Raw genomic sequence first — 22,598 nt, 5'->3', positions numbered from 1 at the left:
GGGGCCGCACTACGCGGATTACTATTATTTTGCTCTTTGAGGAGCTTCAGTTGGCGTAGGCAGTGCGGCTGGAATCTTTGCCTTCCAAGCCAGGCTTTGAAGCCCGCCTAGCGCTAGTGTGGGACCTGGGACAAGTGCCGGGAAGCGGCCAACCCTCAGCTTTCTCATCTGTGAGATGGGGATGGTGGAGGTACCAACCTCATCGGATTGTTTGGGAGCATTTTTGCTTAGTACTGGGTAGGAAGTAGGTACTCAATTAACGGAGGCTCTTGGTATTGTTGCTATTAACAATAAGCCACAATACCCTGGCTCAGGTCCCTGGCCTGTAATACTCTTTCCAGGCACTTGGGTATGTGGAAGGGGTAGAGGGATAAGAGTTGGGGGATTTAGAAAACCAAAATCTTGGCTTAAACTGGAATCGAGGTCATGCTTCCTTCCCCCACAATAAAGCGTAATAAATGCAAATCGTCACCTAGGACCTTGCCCCCAAGCAGGAGAAGCCATCACCCTGGAATCTGGGTCTGCCCTCCACCCCCTACACCACCTGTCCAGCAGAAGCCACCTCCCCATTATGCAAGTTGGATAGGGTGTGAGTACAGTCCCTACCGAGAGAAAGGACCATGGAGCGTGACTTCACCATAGAGCTACTGGCAGTAACATCTTCCACTGGAACATCCAAAGGAAGCAAGAATGTGAACGTCACAAACAAGGATACCCAAGAAAAAAGGGGGGCAGCATCAAAAAGCAGTATCAGTGGAGGCTCAGACCCCCCCGCATATGGGTCCACCCCGGCCACACCCCACCCCTGCCACACCCCACCCCTGCCCTAATTTGTTACATGCAGCTCTCTTGCCTTTTCCAAAGTAATAAAATCTTCCTGAAATGCTAGATTCATGAGGCCCAGCACTGCCAAGGTGGCTGGGTTCTGGAGGCGCTGCTGCGAGGCCTTGTAAACCCCTGGTGATTGTTAAAACAATGCTACAGCCCCAGCCCTTGGCCTTTTGGTTCCCTGATCCCAGACATCAGGCAGGGAGCCCCAGAACCCCTCAAGGATCCTCCCACTACTGAATAAGCCAGGGCTCCACATCCTCCTAGAGAGATCAGGGTCCTGCGTGCTCCCCAAAGTCACACCCATGGATACCTGGGCCTGGCTGGCAGTAGGTGCCGGGGCAGAGATGAAGTGAGGGTAGTGAAAGAAAGAGAGCATAGTGGGAATCACACACACACACACACACACACACACACACACACACACACACACACAAACACACACACACTCATGGGGACTGTTTTCCATTTGAGGATAACGGGGCCCGGGACACATGGTTCCAGCTGCCCAGAGCTGTGTGTGCAGGTGGTGGGGAGGAGGGGGCACCCAAGTTCCAGACCATCACTCACCTTCCCCACGAGCTTGCCTTTCCGGTTCATACACAGGTAGAACTCCGTCTCCTTGCCCTTGATCCGGACTTGACTACCGAAGGTATCTGTCTCCACTAGGAGCTGGGCTTCGAAAGGCAGAAGGAGAACAACACACGTTTTTTTTTCACCGGGGGCAACAGCTTCGCCTAAAGGCTGAGCGACATGATCCCTGACCCTGTCCATCGACCCCCTGCTGCCCCCACATCAGGTATGGTGGGTACCTCCGACCGGGACCCCTGGAGCGCCCTGCCCCTTAGGCAGGGAGAGGAGCTGTCTGACACCTGTTCCCTGACCCCAGCGTCTCTTGACTACACTTGAAACCCAGAGCGCTCCAGCTGGAAGGGAGTTCTGCCCCTTGTGGCTTAAGAGCAGTGTGCCTTCTCCCCTCATCACCCACCTTCCTTTATCCCTCAGCTCCCTTGCCCAAGGCAGAATACAAAGCCGCACAGCCTCAGAGAAGCAGCAGTCTCTGGAATAAGGAGTCAGACGGACAGATGCATGTGAGCTCACACAGGTAGCGCGTGTGCACACACACACACACACGCACACACACAATCCTGCCTTGGGGGATGTCAAGCTACTTCCTCCAAAATTTAAGTCAGAGGTCCCTTCCTCCAGGGCAAATATCTGGAGTGTCCCCTCCTCCCTGAGGGTATGGGGGTAAGGGAGTGCCCTGGCCACTTGAAGTGGGGAAGGGCTGGGGAGGGTTGGTTCAGATCCTGGGGAAAGGAGGCTGTCTGCATAATATTTCATTTTCCTCAATTGAGGCCACCAAGGCTGCAGGGTAACTAACTCCTAGAAGCCCGGAAGTCCCAATCAGGACCCAATACCCCCTGGTCCAGAGTGGGAGGCCCCATGCTAACCATCAATGCTCCACGGAGCCTCCCTCAGGATCAGGGGGAGGGAGGTGTCCAGAGCTGATCCTCAAAGTCCTGAATGAACAAGGACATCAAGTGGCCAAAGGGTGACTATCTCTTGATTAGGCTTACTGTGTCCAGACCCCTCCCTGGCCCTCTGCCATTCCACATTTTCTCACCAGTAGGGTGCTGTGTGAGTTTGGTGGGCCATGTGCCCTCTCTGAGCTTGAATCCCTGTGCCTGATTCCCCCCACCCCCTTATACTGACTTATTTGCCTATGACCCCGCCCCATTCTCACCCTCCCTCCCCTGACCCTTTGCTTCCCAGCACCTGCCCCTCCCTCACCCACAAAATTTTAATTTCAGTGACAAGGGACTTGCTTCTCCATAACAAAAATCACAACCCTAAATACAGTATCCTTGGGGCCACGAAGAGTGTACCACAGTGCCCCTAAAATACACTAGGTATGATTTTAATAAAAAAAATTTTTTAAATATATACCCTGGTGCCTGCTGTGAAAATTAAAACCATCTGGAACTCAGGATTTCCAATAATTAATCTAGCCCTCCTTTGACACCACTACTAATTAAAATATGATATCCCTTTCCAAGGGAAAAAAAAAAAAGAAGAATTTACATAAAATTTAAAGATCTAACAAGAATTTAGTAATTCTAGGAACAAGGGAGGGGGCACATTCTTCTCTCCACCTTCCCCCATCCCTAGTAAACACTGAGTTGAGAATATTAACCAACCCTGTGATAGGGTGTTATAAGCCCTTCGCGCTCCCTGCTCCCCTTAATTCAGATTCTCTGTAACTCTCCTGTTAGCTTGGTCCCTGGGAACCGAGGGCCAAACATCGCAGCAGTTCTGGGACTTACTTTCTGTATCTCCTCACAAAGCTTAGGCCCCACATGGGAATGGGGGTTGTTGGGGGTCGGGAGGGTCCCCAGCTCCCAGGAGCTTCTGACCAAAGCAGCACGTGTAAGGGGAAAGGTGAGAGCTTTGGGACGCACAGAGATGGCTATGAATCCCTGGCCCCACTTGCCGACCAAACCATATGACCTTGGGCCTGAGTTTCTTCATCTGTAAAATGGGGACAGTCATCCCTAATCTCCAGCACTTACTGTGAGGATTGCATACAATGATGCTGTAAAGGGCCTAGCATCCTGCTCTCAGAGGTTGGGTAGGTGAAACTCAGGAACTGTTTTTAACTTTCCTAACAACTGCAAAATAAAACTGCTTTCCTAGGAAAAAAAAAAAAATAGTGGGGGGAAAAATAAACCAGATGTGTGTAAGGGCAGAAGTGGAGCAGAACTTGCCTCCCTGAGACATGCCCTCTGTCCTGAACTTCCTCAGCATCCTCCGGGGTTGCAGGTATCCCACACTGTGAGTGCATCAGAAAATGCCTTAGGGTGGGATTCAGGGGTCTGATCCCATTTCTGGCATTGCCATCCTGGGTGTGTGACCTTGAGTACGCCACCTCCCGCTCTGAGCCTCAGTCTCCTTACCCATACAACGGGAAGGGGGCTTGACCCTATTCTGATCATCTCTGGGGTTGGAGATTGGCAGAGATGGGGAGCTGAGAAGAGGGTGAGGCCCCAGGGTTGGGGCTCAGGCAACCCCAAGTGAGTCCAAGGGGGAAACTGCTCTGTCTGCCCTCTCCCAGCACCTGGGCCTCTCTCCTCAGAATAGCTCCAACTACAGGCTGGATCTGGCTCCCCTGTGAGGCTGCTGAAGTCACATATCCCCACGAGGTTGGGTATCTTTGTCCCCTTTTTACCGTGTGGGAAAGTGAGGTTCAGAGAAGCAACCCAGCAGGAGAGGCTGACATCAGGTCAGCCTGGCTCCTCCTGCTGGTGCCTGGGTCCCAGGCGAGGGCCCCCAGCTCTGGGGACACAGCTCAAAGCACAACCTTCATCTCTCATTAACCACAGCCCATCTCAAGGAGCCGTGGGCGTTCGCCTGAGCCATCCAAAGGGCCTGGGGCCGGGGCTGGACTGCACCTCACCCTCGCAAACCTAGCCGCCCCCACCCCAGTGTGGGAGGGTCTGCATCAGCCACTGCGCCAGGGGAGCCAGAAGTCTGTTCTCCCCCACTCGACCACAACAAGCCATGGAGTGACCTAGACTCCACTCAGCGCATGACATAATGAGGAGGGAGCCGGGCCAGAATTATGTCAAGTCTTTGGGGAGTCATAGCCACAGCAGTTCTCAGAAAGAGAGACTCCGCCCACCCAGAGCAGGTTTGCCCAGAGCCTGCCTGGTCCTCAGCATCATGCTCCCCCCCAACCCCGCGTCTTATGACCCAAGCCCCCAAGATGCAGCTCTCAGGAGCTAGAAACCCCATCTCTGCTCAGTTCTGCCCTCATGTCTGTACCAGGCCAGGCAGGAGGGGCTGATGACATTATCTCGCCTCTCACCACCCTGGCCTCCCCTTCAGTCCGCACAATTCAGCGGCCTCCTCTCTCTGCTACATTTGGCCCCAGAAGTCTCTCCTCTATACATTGGCCAGAAGATCCTCTTAAAATATAAAATTGATTGTGTCTCTTCCCTGCTAAAGCCTCCTGGGGATCTCCGACCCACCAAAAATCCAGGCTCTTTATGGGGACCCATAAGGGGCACGTGATCTGGCCCCTGCTGCCTGCCCCAACTTCCCACCCTCACTCACACAAGCCTCTTTGCTGTTCCTCCTTTAGTGCGCCAAGCACACTCCTACCTCAGGGCCTTTGCACTTTCCCTCAGCCTGGAGACTGCTTTGCCCAGACCATCCCATAGTGGCTTCTCATCTCCTCGGTTGACATCTCAACTCAAATGTCACCTCCTCAAAGAGGCCTCCCCTGGCCACGCTATCCAATGTCATACCACACTCCCAGTCTAGCTCTACCCATCCCCGGCTCCATTTTCCTCAGAGCTCTTCTCTAAGTTGTCTTATTTGCTACCTTTTCTATTGTCTGTCTCTACCCACCGGAAGGTAAGCTCCATGAGGGCAGGACCTTAACTGTCTCATTCACCACTGAGATTTCCAGCACCTAGTCTGTACCTGGCTCATAGTAAATGACCGACAAGGAAATTTTAGTAAATGCATAAAGGGACTGGTGAGTTAGTTATGAGTAATGCTATTTAAAAGTTAAAGACAATGAGATTCAGGGAGGTAAAAGGATTGCCCACGGGCACATAAAGTTCAAACCCATTCTCTGATCCCATGGTCAGTGCCCTTAGCAACTCTGCCCTTCCCACCCTCTACCTGCACTGTTACTCCTGACTCACACTAGAACTCTGCTCTCCCTCACACCCAGCCCCAGCCTCAAGGTTACTATCACATATTCTGACTTGCTGTGTGACAAGGGGAAAAACCCCTGTCCTTCTCTGGGCCAGGACTAGGTGAACTTCTTTCAGTACCGCCCCTCTAGGAAGTATCATAACTTACATTATTTAGGTCTTAAATGGTGATGTGGAGCACCATTTTACCTTATACGCATTATCTCACTTAATCCTTACAACAATCCCAGGAGATTAGAACTATTTTTATTATCCCCATTTTACAGGTAAGAAAACTGAGTTCCCAAGGTCACACAGTGATGGAGTTAAAACCCAGGCAGGCTAACTCAGAAGTCTGGGTCTTAGCCAGTCTCTCACACCAGTCACATCTCCTCCATGCCAGTCCCTTTCTTGGGGGCATAAGTGAGTGGACGAACACCTAAGGTGGGCAGGGAAGGTCTTCGCTTTGACCTCACCTTCTTGGGGCAGAGGTCTGTGGGTGGGGATAAGCCAAAGGCTGGGGCCCATCCCTCCCCAATCCACTTCCAAATGAGGGAGGAAGGAGTGCCTATGGTCACCCTGAGGAAAATACCTTCGAGCTGATTCTGGGTAGTGGGGGAGCCCATAGGAGCACCCAAGTCTGGGTTCAAACCATAGCCAGAGAGGCAGGAAATGGTTTCAGATCTGGCCAAAGGAAGGAAAGGCTGCATGCACTGGAGGGTGAGTGAGTGCAGGATGAGGGGTCCCCACAACCCAGCTCGCCTGAAGGGAAAGCCCACAGAGCCGGTCTCACCAGGACCCAGCTGAGAGCAGGAGCCCAGGGCTGCCCATGAGAAAGGACCCAGTCCCTTCTCCAGCATCCAGAGAGGAAAGCAGAAAAGGGAAAAGAGTGGAAGAAAAAGCTGGAAAGAAAGTCCTTTCTATAAAAATTCACACTGTCTTTTTTCCCATTTCTCTTAAATGCATGGAGTAACCATGACAATTAAAAAATAACTGCTAATACCTATTTGAGCATTTATCATCTGTCAGGCAGTGTGCTTAGAGTCTGAACACGGAATGTCTCATTATAGCTTCACAACAACCCTATGAGGTAGGAACTATTACACCCATTTTACAGATGATGAAACTGAGGCACTGAAAGTTAAATTACTTGCCAGAGTCACACAGTAGGACCAGGGTTTGGACACTGGCAGAGTAACTCCAGAGCTAGTCTGAGACAGAGAGATTCGGTCAGAGGTAGGCAGAGTGGGACAGGCATCAGGCAGGCCAGTGATGGCAGAGGAAAGAGAAGTGACTTTCATGGATTGGCTGATTGATTCCAGTGTGATTCCCTAGCTGGGCTTCCCTGCGGATAATCCAGGGCCTCACTTTGAAGACTTTTGGTTTGAAGGGTAGGAAACTGCAGGGAAAGACAGAGAGGCAGCCAGAGACCCAGAGAGATTCATACACAGAGGGACACAGGAGACAGGACCCTGAGAAAAGGAACTGGAGAAAACTACACTGGAGAATTGATTTCTTTTCCACCCAAGCCCTGGGGTAGAACCCCCACAACCTGAGAGAGCAGTGGGGAAGCTGGGAGCCAGTACGAGGCTGGACAGAGCCGGCCCGCACCTGGGCCCTGCAGCCGGCTGGCCGCTACAATTCCAGTGCTGACACTGCTGCTGGCCGCTCTCCAGGCGTCATCCTCCAGCAACGAAATGTTCTTGCCACGAAAGGCTCTGGGAGGTCAGACCGAATCAGTACTCCCTTCCACCTCCCCTCCGAAGGTGGACCGGGTCGAGGGGAAGGGAGAGACGTGGGGCGGGGGCGGGTGAGAATTACTCTTTCCTGCAGGTATGTCAGCATCACTGTTTATACACCCCCACACCCCCGCCACACGCTATGGCCTTTCTCCAAAGGTGCCCATGGTCCCCTTTCTCCTAAAGTCCCCCAAGGAGGTTCACAGGCCACGTGGGCTTGCTGGAAAGGAAGAGGGAAAGAATCAATAGGATTGATCAGGGGCTATATTTAATCCTCGCTGTAGCTCTTATGTGGCCGTTTCAGCGGCAGAGTCAGCAAGGTATGGGTGGCCACTCCTCACTGGGGACAGAAGTGTGGGACATGAGCTCAGAGGGCAGGGGGTTTAGATGGAGATATTGCTGCCTCTTCCCAGCTGGGAGAGCCCCTCAGGGAAGCTGGGTCTGTGGCTCGCTGTATCCTCATTGTAAGATGCAAGGCTGGCTGGAAGTGGGGACAGGAGAGGAGGACAGGGGAGGAGGAAGGAGGGAGCACTGATTTGCCAAGTACCTACTGTGTGCTGAGCTCTGTGCCAGGCACTTGCCTCAGGGGAGTGGTCCCGTCCACACTCCCGGACGTGCACATGGGTCGCCCGTGCATTCACTTGCTCAAGCATATATTGAGCGCTTGTTTGTGGCTGGCTCTGTGCATGGTGATACACGTACAGCAGTGAACACAACAGACAAAAGCCGCCTAGCCTTAGAGTCTGCATTATAACAGGAGACACAGAGAGTGAGCAACTAAATAGAAAATTTATTGTCAGGTAGCAGTAAGTGCTAGGAAGAGAATTAGACCCACAAGGGGACAAGATACGGAACTCTCTAGTAAGGACACAACTGAACAGTAGTCTGAGTGAAACGAGGGAGCAAAAGCCACGAGGGCATCTGGGAGAAGGGCATCCTCCGGTTGAAGGCGCAGCAAATGCAAAGGCCCTGAGCAGGTGTGTTTGAGGGATGGCAGGAAGCTCGCTCGGGCCGGAGCAGAGCGGGCAAGGATGAGGGCGGTGGAGCCTGAGGCTAGACTGGTGGTAGTCAGAAGCCAGGACACGCCAGGCCTTCCTGCTGATCCAAGGGCTCAGATTTCATCCTAAATGAGATGAGAGCCTTTGACTAACCGAGTGACACAGTCTCACGTTTTGACTGCTGTATGGAGAACAGACAATGGCGCATCAGGCTCGGGGGCAGGGTGGCGAGGGGTGGTCTCTACTGCCTCAGCCACCCTGGCCGGCCCAAAGGACCTGGCTCCTTGCTCACGCACAGCCCTCCAGCAGGTACCAGGATGCAGGGAATGGGGACTTATAGGGCCCTGTCCCACTTCCATCACCAGCTCAGCCAAAGCCCTGGAAGATCTCACATACTTTCCTAGGTGAGCCGTGCAAGCCAGCCCCTGATTAATTACTTTATTCATTCATCTAGTCACATTTAACTGGGGGCTGCTTTCTGCCAGGCCCTGTACCAGACAAGGGGACAAGCAGAAAGGTCACTGCTTTCTAGGAGCTCATGTTCTCAGGGGGGCAAGGGCGAGTTGGTGGAGGGGTGGGCTCAGGAAGGCTGCCTAGTGGGGCAGACTGACTTCCCGTGACCCCGAGCAGCGGCGACACGGCTGGCATCCCAGACTGATCCATGCCAAGGGGGAGGAAGCCCACAGAGGTCTGGCTCCGTGCCCTGCCCCCTACCCCCAACAACAGTGAGGAAACCCATGCACAGGGCGGGAATGGGAAGGGCCCAAGGGGACAGAGAGTGAAGGGTCCAGGCTCTTCCTACTGAGTCAGCCCCTAGGAAGGAGCAGGGGCTGGTCTGGGAGCTCCTTGAGGGCTGGGACCAGATGTGTCTCACTCACCGCTGTATCACCAAGTGAGGGAGGGTTCCTGGTGTGGGTCCAAAGACCCCTCTCCATCTGGCCTCATAGGATGAGGGGGAGCAGCCAGAGCATGGCCAGCCAACCCTGCTGCTTAAAATCATGCTGAAGAAGCCTTTTCTACCAGCAGCTGACATGCCAGGGCCTCCCTGATAGGAGAGGGGCAGTGTCCCTTCTGGAAGCTCTGGGAATCAGTTCCCAAGAAGGGAACATTGACCGGACCCCATGACGGTATCCCCCTGCCCCCCTACAACAGCAGTGAATTCAGGTGGTTATTATTAACATTCCTGCTTTAATAATCATATAATCTTTGAGCATAAGAAATTCTCTTCTTTCAATTACCCCATTTTACAAAAGAGTAAACAGGATCAGAAAGGCTAACTCACATCTGTCTCCAGCTTGTAAGTGGTGGAGCTGAAACTCAAATCCCATCCTACTCCAGAGGCCACATGTTCCACCTCTCAGAAGACCACCTCCCTGGCTATCACAGGCCCCCCCGTGGCCTGCTCGGGGCCATTCTGGGCAATGTCGGTCCTGAGAGGTGACCCACTGCAAAACCTTGGGGTTTTGTTGTTGTTTTTTAATCAAGTAGAGAAGCCATGTTTTTAAATGAAAGCAGGTAGGAATACCCAATCACAAGGCTTATAAAAGCAGAGTTGCCCCCACACCACCATTCCCAATGCTGGGGCCCCCACCCCTCCCTGAGGACTGGCTTAGCTGACCCCAGGCTCTCCTCTGCTAAGACTCAAGTCCTATCACCCAGCAGCCCTGCTTCCTGCAGCCATGGGAGCGTTAACACCTCCACGTTCCGGCTTAAGGGCATCAATCTCAGAGGCAGATGGAGTGGGACCTTCTCATCCTCAGTTGGCAGGTCAAGAAGCTGAGCCCAGAGCCAGACATGCTTGCCCCAGGCACTGGGGGCTTCTCAGTGGTAGAGCTGCTATTGGAACCCAGGGGTCCTGCCTCCCGCATCAGTGCTGTTTCTTCAAGGTGGCAACTACCTACAGGACTGAGGTGACCAGGACCAAGGGCAGGAAGGGGAAGGGCTGATATAATAATTCCAGGTGGGCAGGATGGCCCTCCCCCAGTCCCCAGCCTGCCAGGTGGCCCACTACCTAAGCCTCTAACCCCCGGCCAGCATACCTGCCCCTCCGGAGCCCAACTCAAAGCAAAGAAGTCCTTCACTCCTGGAACAGCCACACTCAGGGCCCTCAGAGTGATCTGGAAAAGCTTCAGGGAGCCATGGGGAGACCCTCTTGCAGAATAGAAGCCCAGCTGACATCTATGCAGATTTCACCAAAGACTGCTCACTGCTCTAAAGCAGGCCTGCGCAGGGCGCCGGACAGACGTGGGCCCGCACCTTGCACCTGCCCGTGGAGTCTGCTGCCGCTGTGTGCCGTCGAATCTGAGGTTCAGCATGTTTTACGAACTTAAATCTGAGACTCCGAGGGTTTGTGAGGATTCCAGATTCCAGGCGTTTATAGGGATTCTGTTTATACTTGGTGTTTGCTGAAATTCGCAGACTGCGTTCTAACTGTGTGTGAAGGCAAGTCTCAGATTACACCATCCTTTCAGCTGGATGGAGCCCTGCCTGAGAAGGAGGGAGCAGGTTCCTGGACCATCCTGGGCCCCTGGCCTGACTGAGGACTGCTGGCCACCCCTCCCCCACAGGCGGGGCAGGCCTTTAATGCAACCCCATCCTCCTGGCCGGCTTGGTCACATAAATCACCCTCCCAATAATATTTGTATTGATTATCTAGATTGGAAGCCTCAATTGGCTCCATTGTCTCACTTCCTCTCCCAGGACTCACAGATGGGGTCCCTTCACCTCATCTGCGTTTCTAATTCGACATTTAAATGGAGCGGCCTCCCAGGCCAGCCAGGCCCCTTGCTTCCCTGGGTGTTGGAGGGGTTGGAGGAGTGATAAACAGATTCCCTGACAGAGAATCATTAAATCTAGAGTTTGTGGAGCTGGAGGAAAAGTCGAGATGGGCGAGTCCCCGCACACGCAAAGCGTTGCCTCACAGCATGACCAGGGTGCTTGCTGGAGGTGCGGAGCCAGGCCCCACCCCAGGCCCTCCGGATCAACACCCGCATTTTAACGTCATCCCTCAGTGATTCAGACGCACGTTAATGTTTAAGAAGCACTTTTCTAGTCCGCCCCTTGTAATGTACAGAAGGGAAACTGAGTCCCAGAGAAGGCAAGGTCACACAGCAGGTGAGATCCCCTGAGTCTCCAGCCCAGGCAGAGGAAATGGGAGGGCAAGCGGCTTCTGGAGTGAGGGCCTGGCCATTTCCAGCCTTCTCTCCCTCCCAAGCTCCTGACTCCTATTTCGGAGCCTGGACAGATGGTTCAGACCAGAGTCTGACCCCCCTGTACTCTCCCAGCCTGGAGGGGCCAGCGAGAGCTCCAGGGACTCCCCAGGAGGGCACCTCCCTCCCGCCCCAGCCGGCCAGCTGCCCCTTCCCTGGCAGCAACTGGACAGCAGATCCCAGGGAAAACCAGCACCTGGGTCTGCCCAGCACCGCCAGGCGTCCGTGGAGGGGGTGGGGCAGGAGGCACGAGGCCCCAGAGAGGCGGCCAGCAGAGGGCCTGGGAGAGGTGGGGAGCAGGGCCGAGAAAGCTGTGGTCAGAGGGAGGGAAGCAAGGAGAAAGACAGAGATGGTGGGGAAGGTAGGGGGCAGAGAGATGGACAACCAGGAACAACCAGAAGGAGGGGAGAAGGACTCGGAGAGAGAGGGAAGCCCAGATAAAAGGAGAAGCAGCCAGTTGAGAACGGGAGAAGGGGGAAGAGGGAGGGAGGGAATGGAGGCAGTGAAGACTGATGGGGCAGGAGAAGGGAGGGGAGGCAGCTGGCCTGGAGAAGCAGGAGCCCAGCATGGCCCGGCCCTGCCCAGCCCGGCCTGGCCCAGCCCCCAGTGACGGTGCAGCTGCCACACTTGGGCCCTACCACGAGGTCAGTCCTGCCCCGGGGCTGGGAGAAAATAAATGGTGTCCAAGATAAAAGGTCCAGGAAATTATTTGTCTTGTTGTCGTGTCTTGACTGCAACAGGCAGGGGCTGGCGGGCTGGCGGGGCATCATCTCAGAAAAGCCCAGGCTGGCAGGCTTCGCCCCCCAGACACACACACGTAGGACCCGGGCCTCAGCCTGACTTGGCCACCCACAGCCCCGGCTTCTCCTGCCCAAGTCTGGGGCCTAGGACACCTCCCAGAACTTGGGCCTCAAAGGGCAGGAAGCGGTGGGGGCATGAGCAGTCAGGGTCTGGCCCCAAACCCCCTCCAAGCGCTGGGAAGGAGAAGTCCTGTCTGATTCATCCACTGTTGAGGGTCTTTGTGGGTTGAGGGCTTGGGGAGGGAAGGGAGCCAGGGTGTCTCACTCCTCCCAGCCCCCTTACAGAGGCAGCTTGGGGCAGGTGATGGTTCCTAAACACCCCGGAGGAGAACGGGGCCGTTCCATGGTCAGGGCAGGTCAAGGAGACTCACAAGGTGCTGTGAGTGCCCATACCTCACAGGTGCACAAGCTCAAGCTCGCACAGCACAGCGCACATGTGTGTCCACGTGCACGTGCACATGCACATACGTTTACACACATATGTACACATGTGCACACACTCACACCAGGCCAATTTCCACCACCACTAGCAGCATCCAAAAAGCATCCCCCAGAGGCTCCCATCCCTCTAAGCGTCTGAACCTGGGATAAAGCAACGCCATGGGGAGCAGCAACCTGTTTTAGGCCATCCCCACCCACACCCATAACAACTGGCATTTATGGGGCGTTTACCAGCAAGAGCATGCTTTATTCATGTCTTCAGCTCCTACTCCCAGCAAGGCTCTCAGGGATGCACTCCTGCATCCCCATATTATAGATGAGAAAACTGAGGCCCAGAAAGGTTCAGCCCCAAGATCACACAGCCAGGACACAGCAGAGCTGGGGTTTGAACCCGAGGTCTCAGAGGACAGGAAGAATGTGCACACCATCTGGGAGGAGGGGATTGGCACCTACCATACTTGTCCCCGTCCTCGCCGCGGGCGCTGATCCTGCGGCCCAGGACCTGGATGTGCTTCCCGCTGGTCCGGCTGTAGAGCTGGTACAGCCGCAGCTGCTTACGGCTCACATCGTCCCGAGCCCGCGTCTGGTTCTCCACGTGGATGCGGAAGTCCACGTTCTCCTCGGCCACCAGCACCTGGGCAGGCAAAGGGGTGACGGTGAGCCAGAGTCCCTGCGTGCAGGCACCACATTCACGACGAAAAGCTGGGGCCTCCACTCCGCCAGCTCTGGGCCAGGCATCAACACAGACTCATAATGGCCCTGTTACCCCCCCAACACACACCATTTCACAGATGAGGCACCTGAGGCCCAGAGAGGTGAGGCAAGCTGCCCAGGGTGGCCAAGGCAGGAGGCAGCAAAGCTTAGAATCAGGTCTAGGTCTATTTGGCAACAAAATTTGCTGTCTTCCCACCATAGCCCCAAATTAAAGCAAGAAACATGGAGTGGAAATTTCCCCTGTGACCTTGGGTGCCTGGTTTGTTCAGCCTTAGATTCCTTTCCAGTGAAACAGCGAGCAGATCCCTGCCCTGATTACAACCCAAGGTGGCTCTGAGGATAAAGTGAGCAACTGGGAAGAAAAGCACCCAAATCGATACAGAGATTGAAGAGGGATGAGGGGATATGATGCTGTCTAGTGGGAAGGAGCGAAGCCTGGCAAATTTCTTCCTGGGAACAAATGGGCCAGAGCCCACTGTCTTCTCCCCCAGGAGCTGATGCTGGGGTGGTCTCCTCTCCATGCCCCAAGGAGCTGATGCTGGGGTGGTCTCCTCTCCATGCCCCAAGGGTCCTCATGCTCGCCCCACCACCAAGCATTTGACCATCCCCCAGCCCTTCATGGAGAAGCCTCTGCTCTGCATCTCCCATCAAAATTCCCTATATCCCTAGAGGTTAGCTCATGTCTGACTATGTTTTCCAGGAAGCCACCTCTGGCTACACCAACATGTATCTCTCCAGTCTCCCTTCCCAGAACATGGCCTCTCGGCTGGGCAACTTGCACCCACCTCCTCACCAGCCTCCTGCTTCCACTCTTTCCCTCTGGTAGTCCGTCTTCCACCAAACTCAATCACCTTGTGTAAACTTCCCTCTCCAAATTCTCCAGGGCTTCCCATCACATTTAGATAAAGGTCCCCACTAGGGCCTCAGGGCCCTGTAAGATGAGCCCCCGACTGCCTTTCCGCATTCATCTCCAACTACTCCCTCCCCACCGATGACACCGTCTGCCTTATTATGCTGCTAAGCATTCCAAACACAAAACGTGTGCGTGCCTCAGGGCCTTTACACTTGCCCTTCCCGCTCCTTCAGTGCTCCTTCCCAGATTTTCACACTCTAGCTTCTCTAATTCATTTGGGTCTCTGCTCAAACGTCACATCCTGAGAGAGGACTTCCTCCACTGCTTTTCTGAGGCAGCCCTCACTTCTGTCATTCTCCATTTCTTTACCATGCTTTGTTTTTCTTTCTAGCATTTATCAGCCTGACATAATATCTATTTATCTGGTTTTTGTCTGTCTCCCCAACTTGTTTGTTGCTATATCCCCAGCACATAGCATAGTATATCCCCAGCACATAGCATAGTAGAAATTCAAACACTTGTCGAATGAATGAATGAACAACTGAACATTGAAAAGCTCTGGAGTCCTCTCATACCACTTAGCATTAAATTAGGTTCTCCTATGCCCTGCTAATTGCATGCCTGTGCCATCCCATCTTAACCGTAAAGCTGAACAATTCTTGAAGTCCAGACAGCGTTCCAGGTTTGTTCTAGTCATGCTAGGCATGCAGGACCCTGTTCCCATGCGAGCACAGCCCCACTCAGTCCACGATGGAGCTCTTGGAATCAAGGCTGCACAAGAATCCATCTCACCCCTCAGCTGTGAGCTCCCCAGGGCAGGGCCCATGTTTTCCTCGTTGCTACACCCCAGGCCCAGGCCAGGGGTCTCTGTCTCCCAGCTGACCTGCACATGTCCTCCCAGCCCAGCCTGGGCCCCACAGGTGCTTCAGCCAGACCACATTATTTAACCTTCACTATCAGCCTCAGGGTAGATGCATTATCCCACATTACCGATGAGGAAACTGAGGCTCCGAAGCCAAACTGCCAGGCAATGGCAGAGTCAGCCTCAGGCCATGTGGCCCCAAAGCTCCGCTTTCAGCCCCACCTCTCTGTGCTGTGACTGCCCCAGCTGGGCAATCAGGAGTAGCACCGACGTTCAAAACCCAGGGCGAGCCACTCCCTAGATCAGGTCCCTGGGCAAGTTACTAACCTCCCTGTGCCTCAGTTTCCTCCCCTATAAAATAAGAGGGGTGACATGGCATCCACCTTGTGGGTTTCTATGAAGATTAAACATATAAAGTCTTAGAACAGTTTCCTGGTACAGAGTAAGTGCTCAGCAGGCGTAGATAACTACTGAGAGGATACAAGGGAGCCCCTTTAAGAGGCTCTCAGTGAAGCTCTGAAAATAGAAGCCTTCCCAGGACACAAGCGAATCACACTCTCCTGTCCTGAGAGACCAGGCACTTCTGCAGCGCCGATTACAGTTTGGGAAGATGTTACTGCTTTTGATTGTCCTGACAACCCTGGGGCGTGGAAATGCTTATCACTCCCATTTAACAGATGTACAAACTGAGACTCACAGAAGTTAAGTCGGTTGCTCTGAGCTGTCCAGCCTGGAGGTGCAGGGCCTGGCCCACTAAGTGTGAACATCTTTTACTTACACTACCTTCGATGGCCAGCCCCGTCGCCATCCACAGCCCAATCTGATACCTGGGACCCACCTCATTTCACATCCTGAGGCTGAGGGAGGGTAGAACTCCAGCGCCCCTGAGGCCCACACCTGGTGGGCATGTGTCCTGAAGACCCCCCCACCACCCATGGCTCTCAACCCTCCTGGAATAACTCCCCGAGGTGGCCCAGCCCTGTCCCCTCCCCCAAGGGTGGGCCTCCAACCCCCCCCCCCCCGTTCTCTAGATCTCCTCCTGCTCACAGGAGACCTTATCGACCAGAGGTCAAACCAATCTCCTCACCCCAGGCCCCCGAGGGGAGCTGCCTTGCCCCAGAAGCCAGCCTCTCATTAACGATTTTCTCCCTGGCCCACTGGACAGAGGCAGCATGGGTGACCCAGGGTCAGCGGGGGTATCCGGTGGCCCTTCCCCAGGACGTGGGAGACAATCCATCTTGCCCAGCTTCCACCATTTAAGCCACACTCCGTGGCCACATCAACCCCGAGGGAGGTGGAAACAGGGTCTGTCCTTTTGAGAGGACAGGGAGACCCCCGGGCTTCCTGGGCCAGCCCTCTGGGGGGCTCCAGGCCTTTGCACAGGCTGAGTCCTCTGCCATGGGCACCTTCTGACACCCGCTCTCAGGTACCTCTTCCGGAAGTGTTTCCTACCCTCCGGCCTCAGGCTGGGTTACAGCGTCTGGACACCACTGTAATGGCTTATTGTCCCCAGAGTCCAGTCTGTCTGGCTCATCCTTGAATCTCCAGCTCTGCCTCCAGGAGGCACCTGGCCAATGTTTCCTACGTAACTGTGGCTAGGACGAGGGAAACCTGGCAGCCCCCCCACTTACTACCTAGACAGGCAGAGTGCCCACCAGAGGGCTTTTAAAGATACCAATTGCTAAGCTTTCCTCTGTTCCAGGCACTCTGCTAAGAAACCCTCAAGGCATGGTACCTCGTCAAATTCCCTTAACCACCCTTGGAGGTAGGTACCAGTTAGAGTCCGTTTCACAGACTGGACCAAATAGGCTCCTCTCTGGGCCCACAGACCTCCAGGGTCTGCCTGCAGAGCTCATGCAAAGTGCCGTGTTCAGGAACATCCTCGCCCTCCTCCTTTCTTGTTAGCTGGGTACCAGGTCACTTGGCCTCACTGCCCAAGAGGGGGCCTGTCTTCCAGGCCTTCCTAGAACAGTCAGAACTGCTCTTTACCTGGCTAACACCCATCCAGGTGCCTGGGCGCTGAAAAGCTGCAGTGTGACAAAAAATCACAATGCTGCAGCTCTTGCAAGGCCAGCAGGGCTGGCACCTATGGGGTGTCTCCTGGGGCACAGCAAGGTGCCTTACAAAAGGCCCTCCTTCCCCTACCTCATGCCACAGATTATCTTTTGGTTCAAGGTAGCTTTTCTCACAGCTGGGAGGCATACAGTTGGGTTCCCCTGCAGCCGGACACCAATTACCCTCCAGTTAGCCCCATCTTTGCCCTGAGGGCTTGAGCTCTGGTGGAAATATTCAGTCCCTGATCCAGGAACTGCAAAGGGCACAAGGGCCCACTAGGTCCAACGGTGCCCCCAGGTCTGCCCCCTAGACTCCAGCACGGACGTGGTGGTCAGTGAGACAGAGCCCACTGCCTTCTGCCTGCAGTCAGCCTTGTGGGTACAGAGGTGAGGGGTTTCCCTGCTCCAAACTCTGCCTGGCTCCCCACTACCCACAGCACAGTGCCCATGTGCGGTCCTTTACCACCCGGCCCCTGCCTACCTTCCAACCTTGCTTTCCCAGGCACCTTGCAGGGAATCTCTCGGGGATTAAAAGAGGTTGAGGTGAGCTCCCGACCCCAGGGCCAGCCTCCAGACATCAGCCTAGGTCGTCCCCCCACCCCAAACCACTGTAGCATCCAAGAGCCACCGTTTCTCCTTCTGATCAAAGGTCTCAGCCTCACCGATCTACTCATGGCTCTGAAGGCACACTTGGGCTGCTTCCCATTTCTTCCTGGGCCCACCTCCCACCAACATATGCCGTATCACACAATACCTGCGTACACACGTTGCACAAGTACACTCACACCCCACACATTCAACAAGATAACTAGCACTCACGGACCTCAGGTGTGACCTGGCGCCACCTCTTATCACCAACTGATTTGATTTCTTTACCCTTTAGTTTTCTCATCAGCAGGATGAGATTGTTTACAATTATTTATCTTAGAAAAACATTATATTACTAACAATAGCCACTTTTTTTCCTTTGCTTTCTTCTTTTGTTTTCTAAACAGCCACTACTTATGAAGCATGTCCTCCATGCTAAGAAGCACTCTAAGTAAATTATCTTATGTCATCCCCAGAGCAGCCCTATGAGTTAGTACAATTATTATCCCCATTTTACAGATGAGGAAACTGAGGCTCAGAGAGGTTACATGGCTCATCCAAAAGCGTGGAATTGGTGTAAAAAAGAATTAAGATTCGAATCCAGCTTAGCCCAGAACCCACGCACCCCACCTCTTTACCCTCACCTGCTTCATTCTCCCTTCTCTCTGTCACCCACCTCCATTCCCCCATTCAGGAAAGCAACTGGCTCTGTCCACAGACCATAGATGGGGCAGGGACTAAGGTGGAGGATTAAACATGAAAGGACTGAAGGCCTTAAACTCACCCCCGACCCCAAACCAAGAGAGGAGGATGGGGTCAGACTACCCCCTCCCACCCAGGTCCCCATCCTTGAGGCCTCATACAATCCATGCCCCTGTCTCCAGGCAGCCTGCCCAGAAAGGGAGGTTCTCCTTGGTCCCAGGAGAGGCAGCCCACAGACTTCCGGCCACATTCCACCAACGCCTGCCTCCTCCTCCGGCAGCAGCATTGGGGCCAGCCATGCTGAGGGTTTTCAGAGCTTTTCCTAACTCTGGATTCAAACCTGAGACCTGCATGCGACTCTAGGAGTGGTCCCCTGTAGAGTCAGCACCCCCTCCACCCTGAAATGCAGCTCCCAAACTTCCTCGAGAGCGAGCCTGGACTCAGGCCCAGGAGGTGGTGCCAGCCACAGTCAGCGCTCCGAAGAGTATTACTGTCGTTGACAGTGAAACTAACGCTGGCTCCCACTTAGTGGGCACTTCCTCGGTGCCAGGGCTGAGCTAAGCACTTTTCAGGCACCGGCTCCTTGATCTTCACGGGACCAAGGCAGGTCAGAACGATTACCATCCCCGCGATAAAGGAGACACAGAGAAGCCAAGGGATTTGCCCAAGTGGTACAGAAACTGACAGAGCCAAGAATGGAACGCATCTCTGGCTCTAGAGCCCATCAGTTTCCCCTAGCTGGCCCCCCTGGACAGAAAGGGGAAGACGAAGGCCCGCCCAGCCCTGAATCTGAGCTTGGCTCACTCGGACTGATGCCCCCACCCACCCCTCCACCCCAGGCTTCTCCCCTCTCTTCTGTCACACTCCCCACTGTCCAGCCAGGACAGAGTGATGCTCCAAAGGCCCCTTCCCCATCCCCAGCCTGTCCGTTAAGCTCCCGGGGCTATCAATGTATTGATTGGCAGGGCTGAGCCATCAGCACAGGAGGGGGCTGCTGCCACCCAAGGCACTGACCGAGAGCTCCTTCTGCCCATACATCAGCCTTCTCTGTACAGATCGTCAATATGGGTGCCGCGGCCAGTCAACCCTGGAGCCAGCCTGGGGAAGGGGGCAGGACCCCTAAAGGTCCACGCTCCCTTCTTCCCTCCCTTTCTCCTTCCTTCCAATTCCTCTGCCTTGAGGCCCTTGGGTGGAAAGAGTGGTCATGCATGTCAAAGAGGGAATAAACAAGCCCTTTATCCTGGCATTCAGTGCCCACCGTGGCCTTTTACATGATCCCCACTCCTTAACTCCATGCACCAGCTACCCCAACTGGCTTGGAGTCCCCTGAGCACATCAGGCTGTTCCCTGCTTCAGGAGAAGTGGTCCACGGCCCTACAAAGGCTTTTCTATACAAACACATTCACACACACACACACACACACAAACACACACATAGGCTCAGAGACTTCACCTGGCTTGCTTCTATTTCAACATTCAAATGCAGCACTTTCCTTGGCCAGATCTTCTTGCCCTGAGTCTGGTTTCAGGGCCCTTCATCAGAGAAACCTATGTGCCCTTGAGCCCCTGTCCCCCTGCACAGATCCCTCAGACTTCTCTCAAGTTCCCAAGGGTTGGGACAGGTCCTGAGCACCCTGGGCCCCACACCTGGTATGGGGTCTGGGTCAGGGGAGAGGGGGCTCAGTTGAGGTGCCCGGCCCTCAGAGAAGCTGCTCCCCCGACTCCTCCACTCGCTGACCCAACATTCATGCTGCACACCAGGTCTGTGCCAGGCGCCATAGGGCCCTTGGGATGGGCTGGGCCTCCCTTGATTTCCAGGAACCAGCAGCTGGCGGACGGGCAGGCCTCTAGGCACACCGGAGTCAAATGCGTAACTGCAGCTCACATTTACTTAACACTTATAATGAGCCGGGCGCTGGGCCAAGTGCCTCCCCCAAGTGACCACAGCTCATCCTTGAGCAACCCCCAAGAGGGAGGCTCTATCCTGATGCCCATATTAAGGATGAGCCACAGAGAAGCCAAGAATTTGGTCAGTCATGCAGTTACCCAGTGGCCGAGGCAGGGTACGACCCAGGTGGGTTGGGTCCCGAGCATGAGCTCCTGTACATCCCTGTGAGCCCCAGCAGGGAACGCAGCGGCAAAGTGTGAAGGGGTTCCAAGGCCGAGGTGGGATGGGGAGAGTGGTAAATAAAGCTGCCCAAAGTGCTGGCCAGCTCTTACAGGAAACATGAGGGGAGAAGCTGAAGCCTTGGATGTCTCCATCCTGCTCAAAACCCAGTCCAGGGCCAGACATGCAGCAGGCGTCCCACAAATGTTTTCTGATTGCTGATGAGTTGCAGCACCATAATGCAGTACCTACTGCATGCCAAGTCCAAGATACGGCTTCAGTTCCTTCTCCCATTAGGCCCAAGGAGTGGTATTATTAGACCTATTTCTCAGCTGATGAAGAGGCAGAGACTCAGAGAGGTTAAGGATCTTGACCAAGGCCACACAGCCTGAGCGTGCGCAATGAGAATTAAATCCAGACCTAAATCCAAGGCCTGTGCTCAGACTAGAGGGGACCTGATGTCACCAATGCAAGGAGCGCATACTTCCCAGCTTTCTTCAGCACCCTGCAGCATGTTCAATACCTAACACACACAGAGCGTATCACTGATCCAGTAATTACTACTACTCAATTATTTACTGAGTGTCAGCCACAGTGATAGCTATCCTGTGTGCATTATCCTACCTTAAGAAGTAGGTATCTTTCATCATCCCATTATACAGATGGGGAAAAGTGAGGTACTGAGGATTGAAGGTTAAGGAATGTGCTGAACAGCTGCTCAGCAGCACATACAGGATTCAGACCAAGGTCTCTCCTATGCCAAAGTCCTTGCATTCAAGCACCACAGAAGCCACCTGGCTCCTCTCACTGATACCCAGATGGATAAACTGAGGCACAGAGAGGGAGGTCATCTAACGAGTCAGTGATAGAGCCAGACACCAACCCAGGCATCCTGAGCGTCCTTCTGCCCTGTGGCCCATGGGAGGCTTGTCTTCAGCCCCATCCTTGGCACAGCAGCATTTTAAATGGGCCTGAGGCCTTATGCCATTTAGATATGAAAGCAAACAAACCCCAAACATCTCCTAGCCACCACCAGCAAGACTGACTGAAGCCCAAGGGGCCTGTTCACCCACTGATGTTCCAGAACAAATGCCTCTCTACCCAGACCCAAGGTGCCAACAGCAGGCCTCGGCCCTTCTTGAGGCCCAGTGACTCTCCTCCAGCCTAAGTCACGCTAGCAGGGCCCTTGGCATTACCCTTCCCTAAGTGTTTGGCCACGGGTCCTTGTGAGTGGGGGGCAAACCCAACCCAGCATGGGGCATACAGATGTTCATCAGACAACTCCTGACCTCAGAAAGGAAACAATCAACACCTCCCCTCTCCCCTGTCACCAGGAGGTGGCAGTGCCATGGGCAAGGGGAGCTCACTCCACTGACAGGGGGGCAGAGGCCAGGGAGCCCTCCCAGAGCAAGAGCCACAGAGACTAGGTCTTGAAACACAGTCAAGATTTCCAGATCACTGGGCTCCACACTCTCCCCTGCTCCATACCCTTAGCAAGTAGGAACTGTTTTGTTGGTTGTTTTCTTCCCATTTCATATGTGCAGAAGCTGAGACCAGAGAGGTTAAGTAACTTGTCCAAGGTCACACAGCAAAGACAAGGCAGAGAGTCTTTCTGAACCAAGCTGGCAGACTCCAGAGCCTTTAAAGTGCTGTGTAATAAGCCTGAGACCTAGAAAGGGTGACCTGGAGTTGAATCCCACTCTTCCTCTCTCTTGCTGTGTGGCCAAAGGCAGATTATTTCACGCCTCTGAGCCTAACTTTCTTCGTCTGTAGAATTCCATAATTCCAGGTTGGTTGTGAGGCACTGCCTAGACGCTGTGAGAAAGCACTGGTCACATAACGAGCCCACAATACCTGGTGGCAGCTACTGGTATAGTTGTTAGCCTGACACTGCTGCACCCTGATTTCCCACACCTGCTATAGGACGAGGTCAGAACCAAAAGGTCCTGCTGAGGACAGAAAGTCTCCTCTCTATCCCCCTCCATCTCCCTTTGGGG

General features: G+C 54.3%; 1 protein-coding gene across 2 annotated transcripts in view; it reads right to left on the bottom strand.

Annotated features, from left to right (window-relative positions):
* The window catches only part of FGF18 (fibroblast growth factor 18), a 33,428-nt gene that overhangs the window by 6,123 nt on the left and 4,707 nt on the right, over positions 1 to 22,598 (bottom strand). The window contains exons 1-3 of one of the 2 annotated variants that reach the window (XM_031437781.2): positions 13,503 to 13,592; positions 13,175 to 13,355; positions 1,399 to 1,505 (exon numbers count right to left, since the gene is read on the bottom strand). In XM_031437781.2, coding sequence (XP_031293641.2) covers positions 1,399 to 1,505; positions 13,175 to 13,355; positions 13,503 to 13,505 — 291 coding nt within the window. In that variant the 5' untranslated portion in view covers positions 13,506 to 13,592. Of the gene's footprint in view, positions 1 to 1,398; positions 1,506 to 13,174; positions 13,356 to 13,502; positions 13,593 to 22,598 lie in introns of those variants that run through there. The other variant, XM_031437782.2, reaches the window with a different exon arrangement.

The sequence above is a fragment of the Camelus dromedarius genome, chromosome 27 (genome assembly GCF_036321535.1).
Source record: "Camelus dromedarius isolate mCamDro1 chromosome 27, mCamDro1.pat, whole genome shotgun sequence".
Lineage (NCBI taxonomy): Eukaryota > Metazoa > Chordata > Mammalia > Artiodactyla > Camelidae > Camelus > Camelus dromedarius.
Note: the sequence above shows the minus strand (reverse complement) of the source record. Positions and strands in the feature narration are given on the sequence as shown.